At 45.0% G+C, this 18475-nt stretch overlaps 2 protein-coding genes across 2 annotated transcripts in view; both read right to left on the reverse strand.

The window, feature by feature from the left end:
* Window positions 1–18475, reverse strand: part of PPP2CB (protein phosphatase 2 catalytic subunit beta) — a 428792-nt gene that overhangs the window by 377505 nt on the left and 32812 nt on the right. The window lies entirely within an intron of this gene.
* Window positions 893–1749, reverse strand: LOC115091708. The gene is made up of 2 exons (XM_029601867.1): window positions 1477–1749; window positions 893–1355 (listed from the first exon to the last, which is right to left on the reverse strand). Exons 1-2 carry the CDS (start codon window positions 1741–1743, stop codon window positions 948–950), a joined length of 675 nt encoding a protein of 224 aa, XP_029457727.1. The 5' UTR covers window positions 1744–1749; the 3' UTR covers window positions 893–947.

Genomic DNA, 18475 nt, shown 5'->3' on the forward strand with positions numbered 1-18475 from the left:
GTCCAGACAGCTATCCGCACCTACGTCATTACAATATACACACCCCCCCCCCCCCCCTTTTGTTCATGAAAGGTAGTGTGTTACCAGCACCCTCTTAGGTCTTGGGGCACTTTACAAAAAAAAAAATGTAGACTGATGTGTTTTAAGAGACATCCCCCCCTGTGTATTCCTTCATCCCACCCACCCCCCAACACAACAATCCTAAAAACAAATGAAAGGCCTCTCGAACGTCTTGTCATTCTGGTCTTTTTTTTTTTTTTCCCTTCCAAACATTGTCTCATTCTGATTAGATTAACCATTTACAGATCTTGGATCCAGACAACTTCCCCCCCCACACACAGCTCATTGCAATATACATTCCTTAGTTAATGAAATAGTTGCTGTATCAAACATTTTACAGCCTATGCATTGATATCAAAGAGACTTAATAAAACCATAAGATATCCCCCCTAAAAACTTCCATATCACCTTAAGCACAATTGACACATTTTGTTAATTCTGATATATTTATTAGTTGTTTTTATTAACTAATTTATACACATGGCAAAATTTATTAAAATATTACAAAGTATTTCATTGTCAATACATACTTCTGAAATACAGACAAGAAAAAACATTACTAGCAAACAAAGACTGCTTTATCATACATTTTAAAAAAAGGACTGGTGTTTTCTCCCATAGATGATGGCATTTATATATTTTATCATTAAAATCTCATCTGTAGGTTTAAGCAAACTGTTTAGTTTTTGAACAGGATTTTCAGCAGTTTTCACACTGTGTATAAGATATATGATCAGATTCAAATCGTCATTGTTTAGGCTTAATACGCCTCTTTTATATGATTAGCATCATATAAAAGAGGCGTATTAAGCCTAAACAATGACGATTTGAATCTGATCATATATCTTATACACAGTGTGAAAACTGCTGAAAATCCTGTTCAAAAACTAAACACGTTCTAGGCACAACCTGTTACAAGCGGTCCTTAATTGTTCCTGTGTGTCAGAGGCAGTCCAATAAACGCAACTATGATCATCCTGACTCGCATCGTCGAGAACACAGCCTTCGCAATTTTCATACCGTATGCCAGCCAGACATTTTGTAAGAATACTATAGACAGCCACCCTTACGATTGATCTAAATGTCGTTTTTCGAAAAACTCCATGCACCGGCGGTGGTTTTGGGAATCCTATATAGCTCCACCAGCTGAAATCGTGCACATCTTCAGGATTGGGGTTTTTTTTTGGATCACATGTATCTGGTTCTTTTATACTTGGGCAGAAGCAGCAAATACAGTTCATTTTGATACCTGGTGTGTCTCCATATTCTTCTATTTGTAAAGATCCTTCATTTTCCTATAAAACATAATGTAAACATTAAATTAAAACCTCTTCTAAACAAACTCTCTATTATAGATAGCTCCCAAACACGCCACCCCTAAAATGCATCATTAGAAGGAAAGAGATTTTTTCTTACCGTACACTCAAGCTTTACCAACAAATAATCTGCTTCGGCATCCAGCGCTGCTTTGTGCAGCTCTAAATATTCAGAGTCTAAAGCATTTTCATTGACCAAGTTTGGATCCTGCGAATCAAAAAGCTTTTGTCCCAACAGTAGTTCATCAAAATCTGAGTCAGTGCTTCCTCCTTCTTCTGCCCTCCGCTTTCGTTTATGGCTCCTCTTTAGTTTTGGCTGTTGAACGATTTTCATTTCAAGACGCTTAGGTGTTTCATATACGGCCATTTTCAGGAACAATTACAACTCTGCTTGAAGATTGTTCTCACGTGATCACTATCACATGCTTACTTCTATATCCGGTCTTGCAAGTTTGGGCGTGTCTAACAGAGAGGGGAGGAGGGAAGGGTTGTGGGGGAGAATACAGAGGTCTGTTTTTTTAAAAACAAAACTAAAGCCTTGTGGTTTACCATTACAAACCTATACCCCCCACTGCTTTCAATTATCCTCTGCCCAGATTTTAGGCTGGCAGGGAGGATTGAGGCATGTATCTACAGAGAGGGGAGGAGGGAAGGGGTGTGGGGAGATTCTCCCTGTCTCTGTGTACAGAATGAGTCACAGCTTCCTGCCAGCTGTCTGGTAACTTTTATTGGGGCATGCCTATCTACAGCAAGGGCTTGGAGGGGTGGACTTGGGCTTCTGGTGACATCACTGGGGGGTTTGGCTTGGGGGTTTGAGTGACAACGTACCCATTAACTACTCCGGTCCCTGGTCTTTGCAAAAAAAACCAAAACCTGTCTTTTTGCAAAAGTTTGATCGTGCAGTTCATCCACAGGTAGCTTCAAACAATCACTTGTTTTTAAAAACCAAATCCTTGTCAACAGAATGAGCCACAGTTTTCCTGCCTCCTAACAGCTTGTATTTTGTTTGGTTTTTTTTAAAAACAGAGGGACTAGAAAAAAAGCATATTTCCTGCTCTGTCATCAATAAAAGACGTAAGGATGTTCTAGGGACGCATTTTAAAAACATACTTCCGGCTCTGACATCATTAAAAGGCATCAGGATGTTCTAGGAGCGCATATTTTGGGACTTTTGTATTGTACTTCCGGTGAAATCATAAAAAACAGCCAGAGTCCATTAATTCTGACATCATTAAAAAAGCGACAGGACCCTTTCTGATGACGTTTTAGGGGGTGTGTTTTTGGGGGGCGGTGTGGGGTGGACTTCCGGTGATGTCATACCCGCTACGTCACAGGGTGTGTGGCTTGGGGTTGGGGTGTGGGCGGGGCCATCCGTGACATCATGGGGGGCGGCTTGGGGGTGGGGTGTGGGAGGGGCTCCCCATTCACTTCTATTGGGGGGAGGAGCATCGATGGAGTCTGGGGCGGGGTCTGGGGCAGGGCCAGGGGCGGAAAGGATGTGGCCTGGGGCAGAAGGGGTGTGGCCTGGGGGCGTGGCTATGCCCCATTCACTTCTATGGGGAGTGGGCGGGGCGTGGGCGGAGCTTAGACCGGAAGTGAACGCTGATTGGCTGCTGTCATCCTTATCTCACCTGTCAATCAGTTTGATTGATCGTGTACCCATTATACTACTGAGGAAGAAGACAATCATATGTAAGAATTGGAGAAATTAATTACCTGATAATTTCATTTTCCTTAGTGTAGACAGATGGACTCAGGACCAATGAGTATAGTGTACTCCTGATAGCAGTTGGAGACGGATCAGATTTCAATCTGATGTCAGCCCCTAGTACATATACCCCTGCAGGAAGTGCAGCTCTTCAGTATTCTCCTCGAAAAGCATTGTGGAAATACGTGTGACTGACTAATTTGATTAATTTGAATAACTTCATAACTTGGTTGACCTTTATAACTTGATTAACTTGATCTGGCTGAATTGGCTTTAGCTGGAGACCGCCAGTGCACTCAACCGGAAAGCGTCAAAACCCGGTAGGGTGGGTATCCTAGGTGAATGAAAACATGGCTTACCCTTGAATCATTCGAAATTCCATGCGTAATGGCAGCCAAGGGTGGGATGCTGAGTCCATCTGTCTACACTAAGGAAAACGAAATTATCAGGTAAGTAATTTCTCCATTTCCTAGCGTGTAGCAGATGGCCTCAGGACCAATGGGATGTATAAAAGCTACTCCCGAACTGGGTGGGAGGCTGCCTGTGACTCACTAAGTACTGCCCTTGCAAATGCAGTGTCCTCCCGAGCCTGAACATCCAGGCAGTAGAATCTGGAGAAGGTGTGGATGGAGGACCATGTCGCCGCCCTGCAGATCTCAGCGGGTGACAGCATTCTGGTTTCTGCCCAGGACACTGCCTGGGCTCTAGTAGAATGGGCCTTGACCTGTAGAGGCGGTGGCTTGCCTGCTTCTACGTAGGCCGCCTTGATGATTTCCTTGATCCAGCGGGCTATGGTTGCCCGCAAGGCCACTTCCCCTTGTCTCTTCCCACTGTGAAGGATGAATAGGTGGTCCGTTTTTCATACGGGTTCCGGCATTTCCAGGTATCTGGATAGGAGTTTGCCGATGTTGAGGTGGCGTAGACTACGAGCTTCTTCCGAATTCGTCAACTCATCCGGCGATGGTAGCGAGATGGTTTGGTTAAGATGGAAATGTGACACCACTTTGGGAAGGAATGAAGGGACCGTGCATAGCTGGATGGTTCCCAGGGTGAGCCTGAGGAACAGCTCACAGCAGGACAGTGCTTGTAGTTCCGAAATGCGGCGGGCTGAACAAACTGCCAGCAGGCATACTGTCTTTAAAGTTAATAGGACAGAGGGACAGACCTCAGAGGGGCCTGAAGGAGGCTCCTGCTAGAAAATCCAAGACCAGGTTGAGATTCCAAAGAGGTACCGGCCACTTTAGTGGTGGGCGGATGTGTTTGACTCCTTTCAGGAAGCACAAAACGTCCAGGCGAGAAACTATGCTGTCGCCCTCGCTCTTGGAGCCGTAGCATGACTATGAGGCCACCTGTACCTTGATGGAGTTGAGGGACCGTGGATAAGTTCTTTCCCGACGATGTGGATGGCTGAGATCTCCTGGAGGTTTACTTCCGCTCACGACATTAGGGGGTCTATTTCCAGAGACACCTTTTGGCTTCTGGTTCTCCCCTGACGGTTGATGTAGGCCACTGTTGTGGCGCTGTCCGACATTACTCTGACCGCTTTGTCTTGGAGTCTGTGAGCGAATCGTAGGCAGGCTAGTCTGACCACCCGCGCTTCTAGGCGGTTGATGTTCCATCCTGACTCTTCTGCGTTCCACCGCCCTTGGGCGGTTAACTCCTCGCAGTGTGCTCCCCATCCTCGTAGGCTGGCGTCTGTGGTGAGCAGGGTCCAGGTTGGTGAAGATAGCCTTGTTCCCTGACTCAGGTGGCTGACCTGCAGCCACCACCGTAGCTGGGTCCGTACTCTGCCCGGGAGTGACAGACGTACGGCGTAGTTCTGAGACAGTGAATTCAATCACGATAGAAGAGAGCGCTGTAGGGGTTTCATGTGAGCTCGCGCCCATGGCACTACTTCCAGTGTGGATGCCATCAGACCGAGGACTTGTAGGTAATCCCATGCTGTGGGGCGAGGTTCGCTCAGCAGGATTTGTAACCAGTTCCTCAGTTTTGATCTCCTTGAGGGAGTCAGGCTCACCTTGTCTTCTTTGGTGTCGAACCGTATTCCTAGGTATTCTAGAGACTGTGAGGGCTGCAGACAACTTTTGTTTGCATTGACCACCCATCCGAGGCTCTCCAGTAGAGTTTTGACTTTGTTGGTTGCTTGGTGGCTTTCCTCTGGGGATTTCGCCCTGATCAGGTAAGGGTGTACGAGGATTCCTCAGTGTTGCCGCCACCACCACTATGATCTTGGTGAACGTCTGGGGTGCTGTGGCTAACCCGCAGGGTAGTGCCCGGAACTGGTAGTGACGGTCCAGGATTTTGAAGCGTAGGAAGCGCTGATGTTCCTGATGAATTGGGATGTGTAGGTAGGCCTCCGAAAGATCCAGGAATGTGAGAAACTCTCCCGGTTTTATCGCCCTTGTTACGGAGCGTAGGGTTTCCATGCGGAAGTGGGGAATCTTCAGGCGGCGGTTGACATACTTGAGGTCCAGGATGGGTCTGAAAGTCCCCTCTTTCTTAGGGACGATAAAATAAATGGAATAATGCCCAGTATTTATTTCTTGTGGAGGCAGTGGGGTTATGGCCTCGAGGGTTAGTAGTCTGGTCAGTGTAGCTTCCACTGCCACCCTCTTGGAGAGGTCATGGCAAGGGGATTCCACAAACTTGTTCGGAGGGGTTCGGAGGAAATCCAGGTAGTACCCCTCTCGGATGATGGCTAGGACCCACTTGTCCGACGTTATCTCGACCCATCTGTGGTAGAATAGGGCTAATCTGCCCCCTACGGCTTCTTCCCTTGGACGGGTCAGCTGAATCTCATTGTGGGGTTCGGCTGGGGCCTGGACCCGAGCTGGTTCCCCTCTTGTTGTGCTTGTTCCGAAAGTACTGGTTCCTGCCCATAGGGCAGGGCGCTTGATAGTTGCTTCTGTATGGATTGAAGCGCCCTGAACCTCTGGCCCTGGAGGACCGGGGGAAGGGTCGCTGGTTTCCTCTTATTCCTGTCCTCCGGTAGGCGCGGCAATGGGGACTCGCCCCAATTGCTGGCCAGTTTCTCTAGTTCGCTGCCGAACAGGAGGGATCCTTTGTAGGGCATCCTTGTGAGGTGCGTTTTGGAAGATGCGTCGGCCGACCAGCTTCGGAGCCAGAGTTGTCTCCTGGCAGCCACAGCTGTTGACACTCCTCTGGCCGCTGTATGCACCAGATCGGAAGCAGCGTCCGCAAGGAATGATACTGCTGGTTCCATGGCCTCCCGAGGGGTGTTGCACCTGGTCTGAGATAGACAGGCACATGTCACTCGGTGCAGCAGGCCGCAATTTGTAGGGACATAGCGACGACGTCAAAGGACTGTTTAAGGATGGATTCCAGACACTGGTCATGAGCATCTTTGAGCATTGCTCCTCCCTCCGCTGGGATAGTAGTGCGCTTCGAGACCGCGCAGACCATGCCATCCACTTTTGGGCATGTCTGGTCTTTGGCCGCCGGTCCAGGGGGTACATGGCTGCCATAGTTCGTCCCCCTTTGAATGTGGACTCTGGAGCACTCCGTTCCAGGTCAATTAGCTGCTGGACGGCTTGTAACAGAGGGAAATGGCGGGAGGTCTGGCGGAGGCCCTCTAGCAGGGGATTTGTCTTAGGCTCCCCCGAAGCACTTGTGCCCGGGATGGCGAGCTCCTTCAGGCTGAGGGTGACCAGGTCTGGGAGCTCGTCCTTGGTGAAGAAGCGTCTCATAGTTCGGTGAGGCTCTGTCCCCGGGGGGAGTTCCCCCTCTTCTAGGGGCTCTGCTTCCTCTTCACAGAGTTGTCCGTGTCCCCATAGGTGGGGCTTCTGGGTGGTGGAAACATTTGTCTAGGTCTGTAGGGGCCTGGGGCATAAAGGTCTTCTGGTGGAGGCTGTGGCTGTTTAGCCGGAGGCTCCACCTGCATGTGGACGAAGGTGTGTAGCCCCTTGAAGAATTCCACCCATGAGATAGACGCTGGGTCCAAGCTAAGGGACGTTGAGTCCCTGGGGGTCCCCGTCTGAGGGGGTGTCCCGCTGGAATTTGCTAGGTCCGGGGTACTCACTGAGGAGCTAGTACTCTGCCCTGGGTGGGACTGGTCCTGGACTGGATCTCCCAGGGCCTCCTCGCACTGAGCGCACAGGGCGTTGGCCTCTTCACTTTGTGCGGCTCTGATATGGCATGCTGAACAGAGGCCTTGAGCCTTGATCTCCGTTTCCGGTGGTGTCATGGCTATAGGCGCGTAAACCCTTGTGTGCTCCGGCGCGTCTAAGATGTGCGTGCGGGTTGTGCACGTAGGTGTACGCCCAAGTCGCAGGTATGCACTCAGCCCGGTAGGCGCGCCGATGCGCGTATATCTTATGCGCACAGCCCTTGTGTGTGTAACTTTATGCGCACATGTATTTTGTGCGCCTTGTGCCTTGTGCGCCTGCATCGAGATGGCGGACAGAGCGGCGAATAGGGCCAAGATGGCAACGGTGACCACGCGGGCAATATTGCGACCACCTCGGAGGGTCTCCACGTGGGAAGACCCTTGAACTAACTGGGGCCTGGCCCTGCAAGGGCAGATCAACCCGGCGGCACTGGTAACGGCCGGCGACCTGTGCGACTCCTCGAACCTCGGAGAACGGAGTCTATGCTAAAGATTTCTACCTTACCTTGTCTTCGGCGCTTCCCGGTTTTGTTCCGGGCAGTGTCCGGCTGCAGGGGGAGAGGGCAAATACCTTCACCGCCATGCTCGAGGGTGCACCCGCTGCCTCTCAGCTGCGCCCAAGATCGGGGGCTAGGTCCTGTCCGTGAATCGGCTGCCGGACTGAGGCTTACCTCCGAGGGACCATGGAAATCACCTCGGGAATTCTCAACTAGGGGAGGGACCCGAGGGTATCACCGCAGGAGAGCGGGGCTCATCTTTAGAGGTAGGTTTTCTTCCGAATTTGTGTTTTCTCTGTTGAATTTGTTCTAACGCTGTGAGAGCGTGCAGATAGCCCCTAACTGCTATTGAGACGGAAAATACTGAAGAGCTGCACTTCCTGCAGGGGTATATGTACTAGGGGCTGACGTCAGATTGAAATCTGATCCGTCTCCAACTACTATCAGGAGTACATTATACCCATTGGTCCAGAGTCCATCTGCTACACGCTAGGAAATACTGTTTCTGGGTTTTTTTCCTGTCATGTGGAGGATCGCAAAGGGAGAAGGGTGGGCCAAAAAGTGAACAGGGGCCCAAATGAGCAAAGGAAAAAATAATGGGGGGGGGGGGAAGAGAAAGGGGGAGAGCGTGAGCAAGGGAAGCTTGTGGGGTGTTAAGAGTAATGGTGGCTGGGAGTTGAGCAAGTGACCAAGAGGGGCTGGAGGAGTGAAAGCAAGGGAGCTAGGGATGAGAGAGCATGCAAGGGAGGTTAAAGGTGTGAAAGCACATAAAACTTAAACCCGTGAACATTGACACCCCACCCAGACTCTAGACTGGGCTTTACAAATCCCCGGAGCTACAAATCTGCCTTGTCTACTCCCCTCCTGGCCTTCTAGAACTTAACCCCTCCCACCTTATTGAATTAATCTCTGATAACATCAATATTGAAGTCCCTGCCATTATATTAGGAGATTTCAATCTCCACGTAGACGCCTCCCCCCCCTCTCATCGTCTTGTGAAACCTCTCTCAATTCACTCTACACCATTGGCTTTAAACAAATCATTTCCTCACCCACCCACAAAGCTGGGCACTCCCTAGATCTTATTTTTATCAACTTCTGCTTACGCTCCACCAACACACCTTTATGTACCCCTGTTCCATGGTCGGACCATTCCCTCATCAAAACTCTACTCTCCATAAAGGCGCCAACACTTTGCAACCCCGCTCCAAATGCCACCATTGTTTTCAGAAAATCCTGCCCCAACGGGGACCTTATCTCAGCCTTTTCCAGTTCTCTGTCCAAACTTGACTGCACCAATCCTGATACTGCTCTCTCATCGTGACGCAACCTCACCCTCGACATTGTAAGTAATTTATGCCCGATCACCAGACATGAGCTGAATCCCTCTGCAAAAAAACTAAAACTATGGTACACCACTGAGTTAAAAAAAATGAAAAATAAACTCAGACAAAGAGAGAGAGCCTGGCGCAAAGACCCTACTCCTCAAAATGCTTCCATCTACAAATTCGCCCTCCACAGCTACAGACTCTCCACACTCAAGGCCAAACGGGACTTTTACGCCTCTAAAATACATGAATATATATACAACCCCAAAGCCCTTTTTTCCTATGTTGCTGACCTCACTTAGTCCTCCTCCCCCCCCCCCCCCATCCCTGACAATGAAGCAAGTAGCAAATACGAAGAACTAGCACTCTTCTTCCATAAAAAAAAATAGCAAACATTCTCCTCAGATTCCCCCCACCCCCCATACTATCCTATCGGGCCCTTGCCCAACCTCAGCCATCCTTGACTCCCTTGACCTCACCTCCTCCAAGGAAATTGAGTCAATCCTCAAAAAGATCAAATCTGCATCCCACCCCACAGACACCATCCCCACTAAAGCCCTCCTTTCAATCCCTAACACCATAGCCAAATCATTATCTGAGATTATCAACTGCTCCCTCTCCTCTGGCATAATCCCCGACTCACTTAAGCATGCTGTGGTCAAACCCTTGCTCAAAAAAACATTGTTAGATTCTAATGACCCAACCAATTTCTGTCCCATCTCAAACCTCCCATTTATCTCTAAAATCATGGAAAAGATAGTCAACTCCCAACTAACAGACTACCTCGAAGATAACAACATACTTCACCCCTCACAATTCGGCTTTCGCAAGCATCTTAATACTGAAACTCTCTTACTCACTCTCACTGACCACATCATCAGAGGTATGGACCAAGGACACTGCTACATCCTTGCCCTTCTTGACATTTCCTCTGCGTTTGATACAATAAGCCACAAACACCTTCTCTCCCGCCTATCTGACATAGGCCTCTCAGATTCAGCCCTGCAATGGTTCAAATCCTACCTTTCAAATAGACAATTTTCAGTCAAAATAGGCAATGCTGAATCCACTCAATATGCCCTGGGTGTGCCAACAACGTCCAAATTATCATACCTATTCATGACTTTATCTGACTCCTTAAAACTCTGGAGAAATTGCCTTGCAGCTATTAACACCCTCCTCACAAATCTCCACCTTGCCTTAAACACCTCTAAAATGGAACTGCTCCTTGTATCACAACACCAACTTCCCAAACTCTCCCTCATAAATGACCCTGCATATAGTGTCATCTCCGCTCAGCATTCTGCTCGAAACCTCGGGGTTCTGATTGACCAGCAACTGAACCTAAAATAATACATCAACACTATCCTCAAGGATGGCTTCTTTAAAGAAGCTTAATGTGATGAAAAAACTAAAACCCTTACTCCACACTAATGATTTCCGCACCACCATCCAGACCACTCTCGCATCTAAAATGGACTATTGTAACTCCCTCTTCCTAGGTCTCCCCTATTCCTCCATAAAACCACTTCAAATGCTTCAGAATGCGGTAACAAGGACCATTTCTAATGCCCGTAAATTTGATCATATCACTCCCATCCTTAAAGTCCTGCACTGGCTCTTGATCCCCTCACGTATCCTCTATAAAACCCTTACAATTATCCACAAATCCATCTACAAACACAACTCCAACTGGCTTGAGGAGCCATTCCATTTCACACTGTCTAGCCGCCGCACCAGAGCTGCCAATAAAGGAACCCTCCATGTGCCTTCCCTCAAGAAGGCACACCTTACCTCCACGAGGGACCGAGCCCTCTCCATCGCCGGACCTACCCATTGGAACTCACTACCCGCAAATCTCCGGCTTAAGCCTTGTACCAGTAAATTCAAAACTAATTAAAAAACTTGGCTCTTCAAACAGGCCTACCCCGAACAGATCTGCTGAACCCTTAACACATGTCGTGCCAGCTCTTAACCTTATACCTGGTATAAGTTATGTTACAATGTTTTTCTTGTTTTATCATGATTTCAAGCAGCCTGTTGCTCTTGTTTGCCAGTTCCATGCTATATCTCTGTTCCTATCTAATCCCATCCCTGTTAGTTCTGCTGTAAACCGATATGATGTAGCTACCAATATCAGTATAAAAAAGTGTTAAATAAATAAATACATAAAGCACAAACAAGGGGTTCAGGGAATGAGCGAGCACTTAACAAGAAAGAGGGAGAAAATGGACAGATCTGTTATTTTGGAGGGGGGGGGGAATCAGGACTAGGCAACCCATCCCATTAAATGTAAGTGAAATTTATTTTTTTTTTAATATATTCAATGTAATTTTGGGATTTTTAGTCTGTCTTTTCAACTAATGCTCAAAGTGGCTTACAAAATTGTCATAAGAACATAAGAACATAAGAAATTGCCATGCTGGGACAGACCAAGGGTCCATCAAGCCCAGCATCCTGTTTCCAACAGAGGCCAAAACCAGGCCACAAGAACCTGGCAATTACCCAAACACTAAGAAGAACCCATGCTACTGATGCAATTAATAGCAGTGCCTATTCCCTAAGTATAATTGATTAATAGCCATTAATGGACTTCTCCTCCAAGAACTTATCCAAACCTTTTTTGAACCCAGCTACACTAACTGCACTAACTACCTTCTCTGGCAACAAATTCCAGAGCTTTATTGTGCATTGAGTGAAAAAGAATTTTCTCCGATTAGTCTTAAATGTGTTACTTGCTAACTTCATGGAATGCCCCCTACTCCTTCTATTATTCGAAAGTGTAAATAACCGAGTCACATCTACTCGTTCAAGACCTCTCATGATCTTAAAGACCTCTATCATATCCCCTCTCAGCCGTCTCTTCTCCAAGCTGAACAGCCCTAACCTCTTCAACCTTTCCTCATAGGGGAGCTGTTCCATCCCCTTTATCTCTTTGAATTCAAGTACAATTAGTCCCTGTTCCAAAGATCTTACAATCTAAGGCCTAGATTTATTAAAATGTGGTAAGTATTGCAAAAGGGGCGTGGTTTATGCAAATATTCAGTTTATCGCAATGTGCGCCAGTTACCTATGCGAAGAGTTAAGTTAGTGCAAATTGCGATAACATTATCAGACTTTGCGATAGGTGCCAGGCCTGTTGTATTTCCTGCATACAACCACTGGGAGTACCTTGGAGAGAGAGAGAGAGACCGAAGTGAAGTATTCTACCAATGTGTAGTTTCTGTGTAGGGATCTATAGCAGCCTGGCTTGTTCTATTTTCATAATATGAGGTGTATTGGTATTTTAGGGCCTAATGTAATATTAGCACATCTACCTTTTTCATAAGTAGGATCTGTTACTGTTTGTATGCTGGCAGTTAGTGTTTTAGTATAGAGGTTTTACTATATTGTTGTTATAATTCTTTTACTCGTGACTTTGAGTGCTAAGCCCATACTGAGCGCATTACAATAGGCCTAATGCCATATGGGTTCCAAGTGTCTTTTATAATGTCATTTTTCATATAAAAACTATTATAAAAGCATAATTTTAAATTGTGTGGGGAGGGGAAGGTACGCAAGGCTGTACAGTTCACAAGGCAGACTTCTTCACCCACTGGGCCCAGTAGGACAGCTCTTGTCCACCATTCCTCCTGGAGCCCAGGGAGAAATGGCAATTCTTTTTCTCTTTCAGGAGAGTGATAACCATTCTATCTTCCCTTCCTGGGCCTGAAAGTGACAGCAGAAGAGAAAAAGGTTGGTGGCCCCACATGGGCAGAGAATGTAGCTTGTACAAAAATGTATTTCTGTTTAAAGAGTACTCTTATCTTTCCCTTGTGTCATTCTTAACAATACAAGTAATACTGAGGCTGTTTCTTAGTTTAGCTGTGTATTGTTGTGAACAGTGTGTCACACATTGAAGCATTGTCCATCAAGTGTGTCACGATGGGAAAAAGGTTGAGAACCACTGGTTTAAAGTATCATGGATCTTTGCCTTTCCGCCAAGCGAGGTTTTTTTTTTTATAAAAAGATGTCACATCCTTATTCAGTGATAAGCAGCAGACATCCCCCGAACTCACAGGGTCGAAGCAATAAAATTCAATAAGCTGGCAATTTCTGAAAAATTGTTTTAGCATTGCATACTGAATCAAACAACTTCTTTTTCCCATCATACCAAATTTTTAGCTTGGCAGGGAACTCCAGGACAAATCAGACACCACTACTGATCAAATCAGTACACACTGATGCAAACTCCCACTGATTCGAAAAATCCTGAAAGATGAGTATCTTGTTGTCTTTCAGGGAAGGAACTTTGATCTTTCAATAGACTTGTAATATTAACGTTTTGTGAGCAAAATTAAAAAAAAAATTCTTGCCATGACTACATGTGGCTCACACACACATTGCATTTTGGGACTACCTTATGGGCTCATTCTACTACTACTATCATACAGTCTGCAAGTCCAAAGCTTGTATCAGTCAGTTTTCCAACAAATCAACCAGCCCATCAGCCACATACGCTGAAATACCTATAAACCACAAGGTGTTGCACTTGGATCAGTTCTCCAGATCTTTGATCTTAAGAACATGCCATACTGGGTCAGACCAAGGGTCCATCAAGCCCAGCATCCCGTTTCCAACAGATCTTAAGCTCCCTGTTGGCAGCCATCTTCTCGAAAACCACCACTCTGCCAAGCAGTGCCTGGCTTACATCCTCCATGGAGGAGGTTCAGAGCTCAGTTTCATCCAGACAATTACCAATATCAGCAAAGTTTTCAATTCTGTATTATAAGTATTAATAACTTCAAATTTGCTCTCCAATGCATTCACCACTACTTTGGTTAATGAAACAACTGTGTCTTCATCCAGGATACATGCTCCTTCTCGAGTATCAGACATCTTAGGTTCCTGACACGGCATGGACCGTGACACCAGATGATTCCGCTATCCCAGTGCATTGATGTCCATGGTGCTTGAGGATGCTTGGGTCGATACTATGTCTTCGGTGCATCGAGGGCTCATAATGCATTATGGTATCCTTGGTACCCGCCGGTACAGATGTAGCATTTATTTATTAAGAATTAGAAGCAGACACTGCCAAGCTGCACAGCGACCAAGACCCACCATGCGGCTGGCAGAAAGTTGAAAGATAGAGAAAAAGTAAAATAAGAAACAAAAACTACAGTAAGAAAAAACAGCTGCAGCTCTAGAAAAAATCCCAAGTAAACCATAAAGAGACAGCAAAGCTGAATACCATGACCACATGGCTTCCGCAAATACACGGCTCCGTGGGGGGGGGGAAAAAAAAAAAAAGAGACTGAGGTACTGTGCCTAGGGGGTAGGGTGATAACTACAGCTGCACATGCTCATGAGGGCATATTTGAAAAATCTAGAATTCTTTGAGATAAAAGTTCCATGCCAGGCTCCATCCGATGATGTCACCCAAGTGTAAGGACTACCATCCTCCTTGTTCTCTGAGAATTCACTATTCTGGAAGTTCTTGTTTATGTTTAGCCCTCTCAGTTGAAAGCCTTTATTGAGAACAGGTCTCTTCAGTTTTCCACCTCCAGTCCAGCTCCTTAGTGAGGGAACTGTGATATCTATATATATAGATATATATATATATTATTATTATTATTTTTAATAAACAATGTAATGGATTCTTATAGTTTTGTCTCTTTCACCCTTCCTCCCATTGAGGACAAATATTTTGGGCTATTAAGAATGAATTATTGTATTTTGAATTTTTTTTCTTGATTGTGTTATTTCTTCATGTTATAATATTTTTCTGGAAAACATATTTGTGCTTATTGTAATGGATGAAAATTATAAATAAAAAAATATATGTATCAATCGGATGGAGTCAGAGTTGCTACTAAAATGGTCAGTGGTCTTCATTCTAAAGCATATTGGACAGATTTAAATATCTAATCATGTATACCCTAGACTAGAGGTAAGGCACCCTAGAGCTGATAAGATAGCCATTAAAATATCTCCAAGGCAGGTCTCTCAACAGAATGTTCATAAGCAAGAGAGTTCATGAGATGAGGGTGAAAGGGGTAGGCTCAAGAGTAATCTAAGGATGTATTTCTTTACAGAAAGGAGGCAGATACAAGGAACAACTTTCCAAGAAAGCATGGAATAAACACAGAGTATCTCTGAGGGAGTGGTAGGGCTTGTACAGCTAAGTAGTTGGTGTGGATAGATGGACTAGGTAGGCTATATGGTCTTTTCTTGCTGTTAAACATTTTTATGGAAAGAGAATTGATATTAGAGATTAATTATGAGTACTGCTTCCCCATGCGCCTCAGTTTTACCTTCAAAAGCAGGGCTTAATTTGTAGACAAAAAGAAGTGGAGAAATGGCATGGGGAGGGAAACCAGGACCGAGGCCAGGTGTAAACTCTCTCACCCAAAAACTCATATATAAACATACTTCATACTCTTCTCCCTCCTTATCCCAATGATCCTCCATCTCCAGCCCCCACTAGTGCTTAACCCCCAGCCATAATTTGCCTACTGAGCCCTGGTGGGCAAAGAATGGCTGGGGGTTGAGCACTGGGGTATAGAGGAGTAGAGAATGGGGCCTTCTTTCTCTGCCCTAGTGATCCTGGTCCACCAATCCCAGCCCCCCCACACACTTAGCTGTGGCACTTTATATCTGGGATGACAGAGTTCAACAGGATAAACATCCTGCATGAGACTAAACGCACAATCAGATCTTTATGGGTAGAAATCCCTTGTGTGTTGGGGAAGAGTATAGTGATAGGAGTATAGTACCATCCACCTGGCCAAGAGACACAGTGAAATGCTAAGAGAAATTAAGGAAGCTAACCAAATTGGTAGTTCAGTAATAATGGGAGATTTCAATTACACCAATATTGACTGGGTAAATGTATCATTGGGACATGCTAGAGAGAGAAAGTTCCTGGATGGAATAAATAACAGTTTTATGGAGCAATTGGTTCAGGAACAGATGAGAGAGGGAGCAATTTTAGACCTATTTCTTAGTGGAGCACAGGATTTGGTGAGGGAGGTAACAGTGGTGGGGCTTGCTTGGCAATAGTGATCAAAATATGATCAAATTTGAATTAGTGACTGGAAAGGGGACAGTAAACAAATCCACGGCTCTCGTGCTAAACTTTCAAAAGGGAAACTTTGAATAAATGAGAAAAATAGTTAGAAAAAAACTGAAAGGAACAGCTACAAAGGTAAAAAGTGTGCAAGAGGCGTGGTCATGTATTCCACACATTAAAAAAGGTGGAAGGAAGGCAAAACGATTACTGGCATGGTTAAAAGGGGAAGTGAAAGAGGCTATTTTAGCCAAAAGATCTTCATTCAAAAATTGGAAGAAGGATCCAACAGAAGAAAATAGGATAAAGCATAAGCGTTGGCAAGTTAAATGTAAGACAGGCTAAGAGAGAATTTGAAAAGAAGATGGCCATAGAGGCAAAAACTCACAGTAAAAACGTTTTTAAATATATCCGAAGCAGAAGCTCCAACTGACTCCCTCACAGGCTGTTAGATGATAGAGGGGTTAAAGAGGCACTTAGAGAAGATAAGGCCATCGCAGAAAGATTAAATGATTTCTTTGCTTCGGTGTTTACTGAAGAGGATGCTGGGGAGGTACCCGTACTGGAGAAGGTGTTCATGGGTAATGATTCAGATGGACTGAACCAAATCACGTTGAACCTAGAAGATGTGGTAGGCCTGACTGACAAAATGAAGAGTAGTAAATCACCTGGACCGGAGGGTATACACCCCAGGGTTCTGAAGGAACTCAAAAATGAAATTTCCGATGTATTAGTAAAAATTTGTTACCTATCATTAAATCATCCATTGTACCTGAAGACTGGAGGGTGGCTAATGTAACCCCAATATTTAAAAAGGGCTCCGGGGCAAGCCGGGAAACTACAGACCAGTTAGCCTGACTTCAGTGCCAGGAAAAATAGTAGAAAGTGTTCCAAATATCAAAATCACAAAACATATATAAAGACATGGTTTAATGGAACAAAGTCTGCATGGCATTACCCAAAGCAAGTTTTGCCTCACAAAATCTGCTTTTTAGAAGGAGTTAATAAACATGTAGATAAAGGTGAACCAGTACATGTAGTGTATTTGGATTTTCAGAAGGCATTTGACAAAGTTCCTCATGAGAGGCTTCTAGGAAAAGTAAAAAAAAAGTCATGGATAGGTGGCAATGTCCTTTCGTGGATTACAAACTGGCTAAAAGACAGGAAACAGAGAGTAGGATTAAATGGACAATTTTCTTTAATTTTTTATTTATCACCATTTTATAGATTACAAACAAAGATAACTTTGCTTTGAAAAACAAGAGTGTACATCAAAGAAACTTTTTTTTACTTTATCCTTCACAGAGGTATATATATATATATAGAGAGAGAGAGAAATACTCTCTTTCTACTTGCAGTAATATGGGGGGAAAAGCATAAGGGAATAAAGGGGAGAATGAGGAAATTGTAATACTAATCTCATCCAGCTACCCTGATCTCCATATCATACTTCTTTGCACGGTTAATTGCTGTTGGGATTTTGCTCTTTAGAACACAAAAACTGCCTAAGCTGATCAGGGATATAAAACACAAAGGTATTTCCAGAGGATTTAACAACACATTTAGCAGGATAGTGTAGTATAAAACTTACACCCTTTAGCAGAGTTTCGGAGCGTAGTTGCAAAAATTCCTTGCGGCGCAGCTGAGTCGCTCTAGACAAAATCGGGGAAAATACGAATCTTACCCCCAAGATAGGTAATATTTATACTCTTAAAATACTTCATAATTACCCCTCTATCATACTCAGAATACAAGATAACAAAACAGTTCTTTCTGCCACTTCAAGTCCAGAACTCTCTAAATATTCAGAAAGATTAACAAAATGTCCAAGTTCTCCAATTGATGAGATCTGGAACTGCGATTGTTTCTGTTGGAGGTATATTATCTTTTTTACTGCAGGTATCTGCTCATCTGGTATTTTAAGAATTTCTTTTAAATACCATTTAAATGTTATCAAGGGAACTTCTCCCATTACACGAGGAAAATTCAGCAGTCTTATATTTAGATGACCAAATAATTTTCCACTGATTCTAATCTTCGTGCTAATATAGGTTGTTCCCGCAGTATAACAGCATTGGTATCAGATATTCCTTTCACATCTTTTTACATCTCCTTAATGGCATGGTTTTGTTCTCCTATTTTCATATTTTTTTCAAGAGAGGTAATTTTCTGGGAGTTTTCTTCGACCCTATGGCCTGTTCATTATGTCCTGCTGCTAGTCCCACAATTAAGTCCCATAGAGACTCCAGCGTTATAACAGCTGTTTTTTTTAATTTCAAAGGGCTTCAAAGGGGTTTTGTTTACCTCCAAACCTCCGGTACTTGATGTTAACGCTGTTCCACCCACAGCTCCTTTCTCTTCCATCGTGGTGGGGGCATCACAAAACCTC

This window comes from Rhinatrema bivittatum, chromosome 1 (assembly GCF_901001135.1).
Source record: "Rhinatrema bivittatum chromosome 1, aRhiBiv1.1, whole genome shotgun sequence".
Lineage (NCBI taxonomy): Eukaryota > Metazoa > Chordata > Amphibia > Gymnophiona > Rhinatrematidae > Rhinatrema > Rhinatrema bivittatum.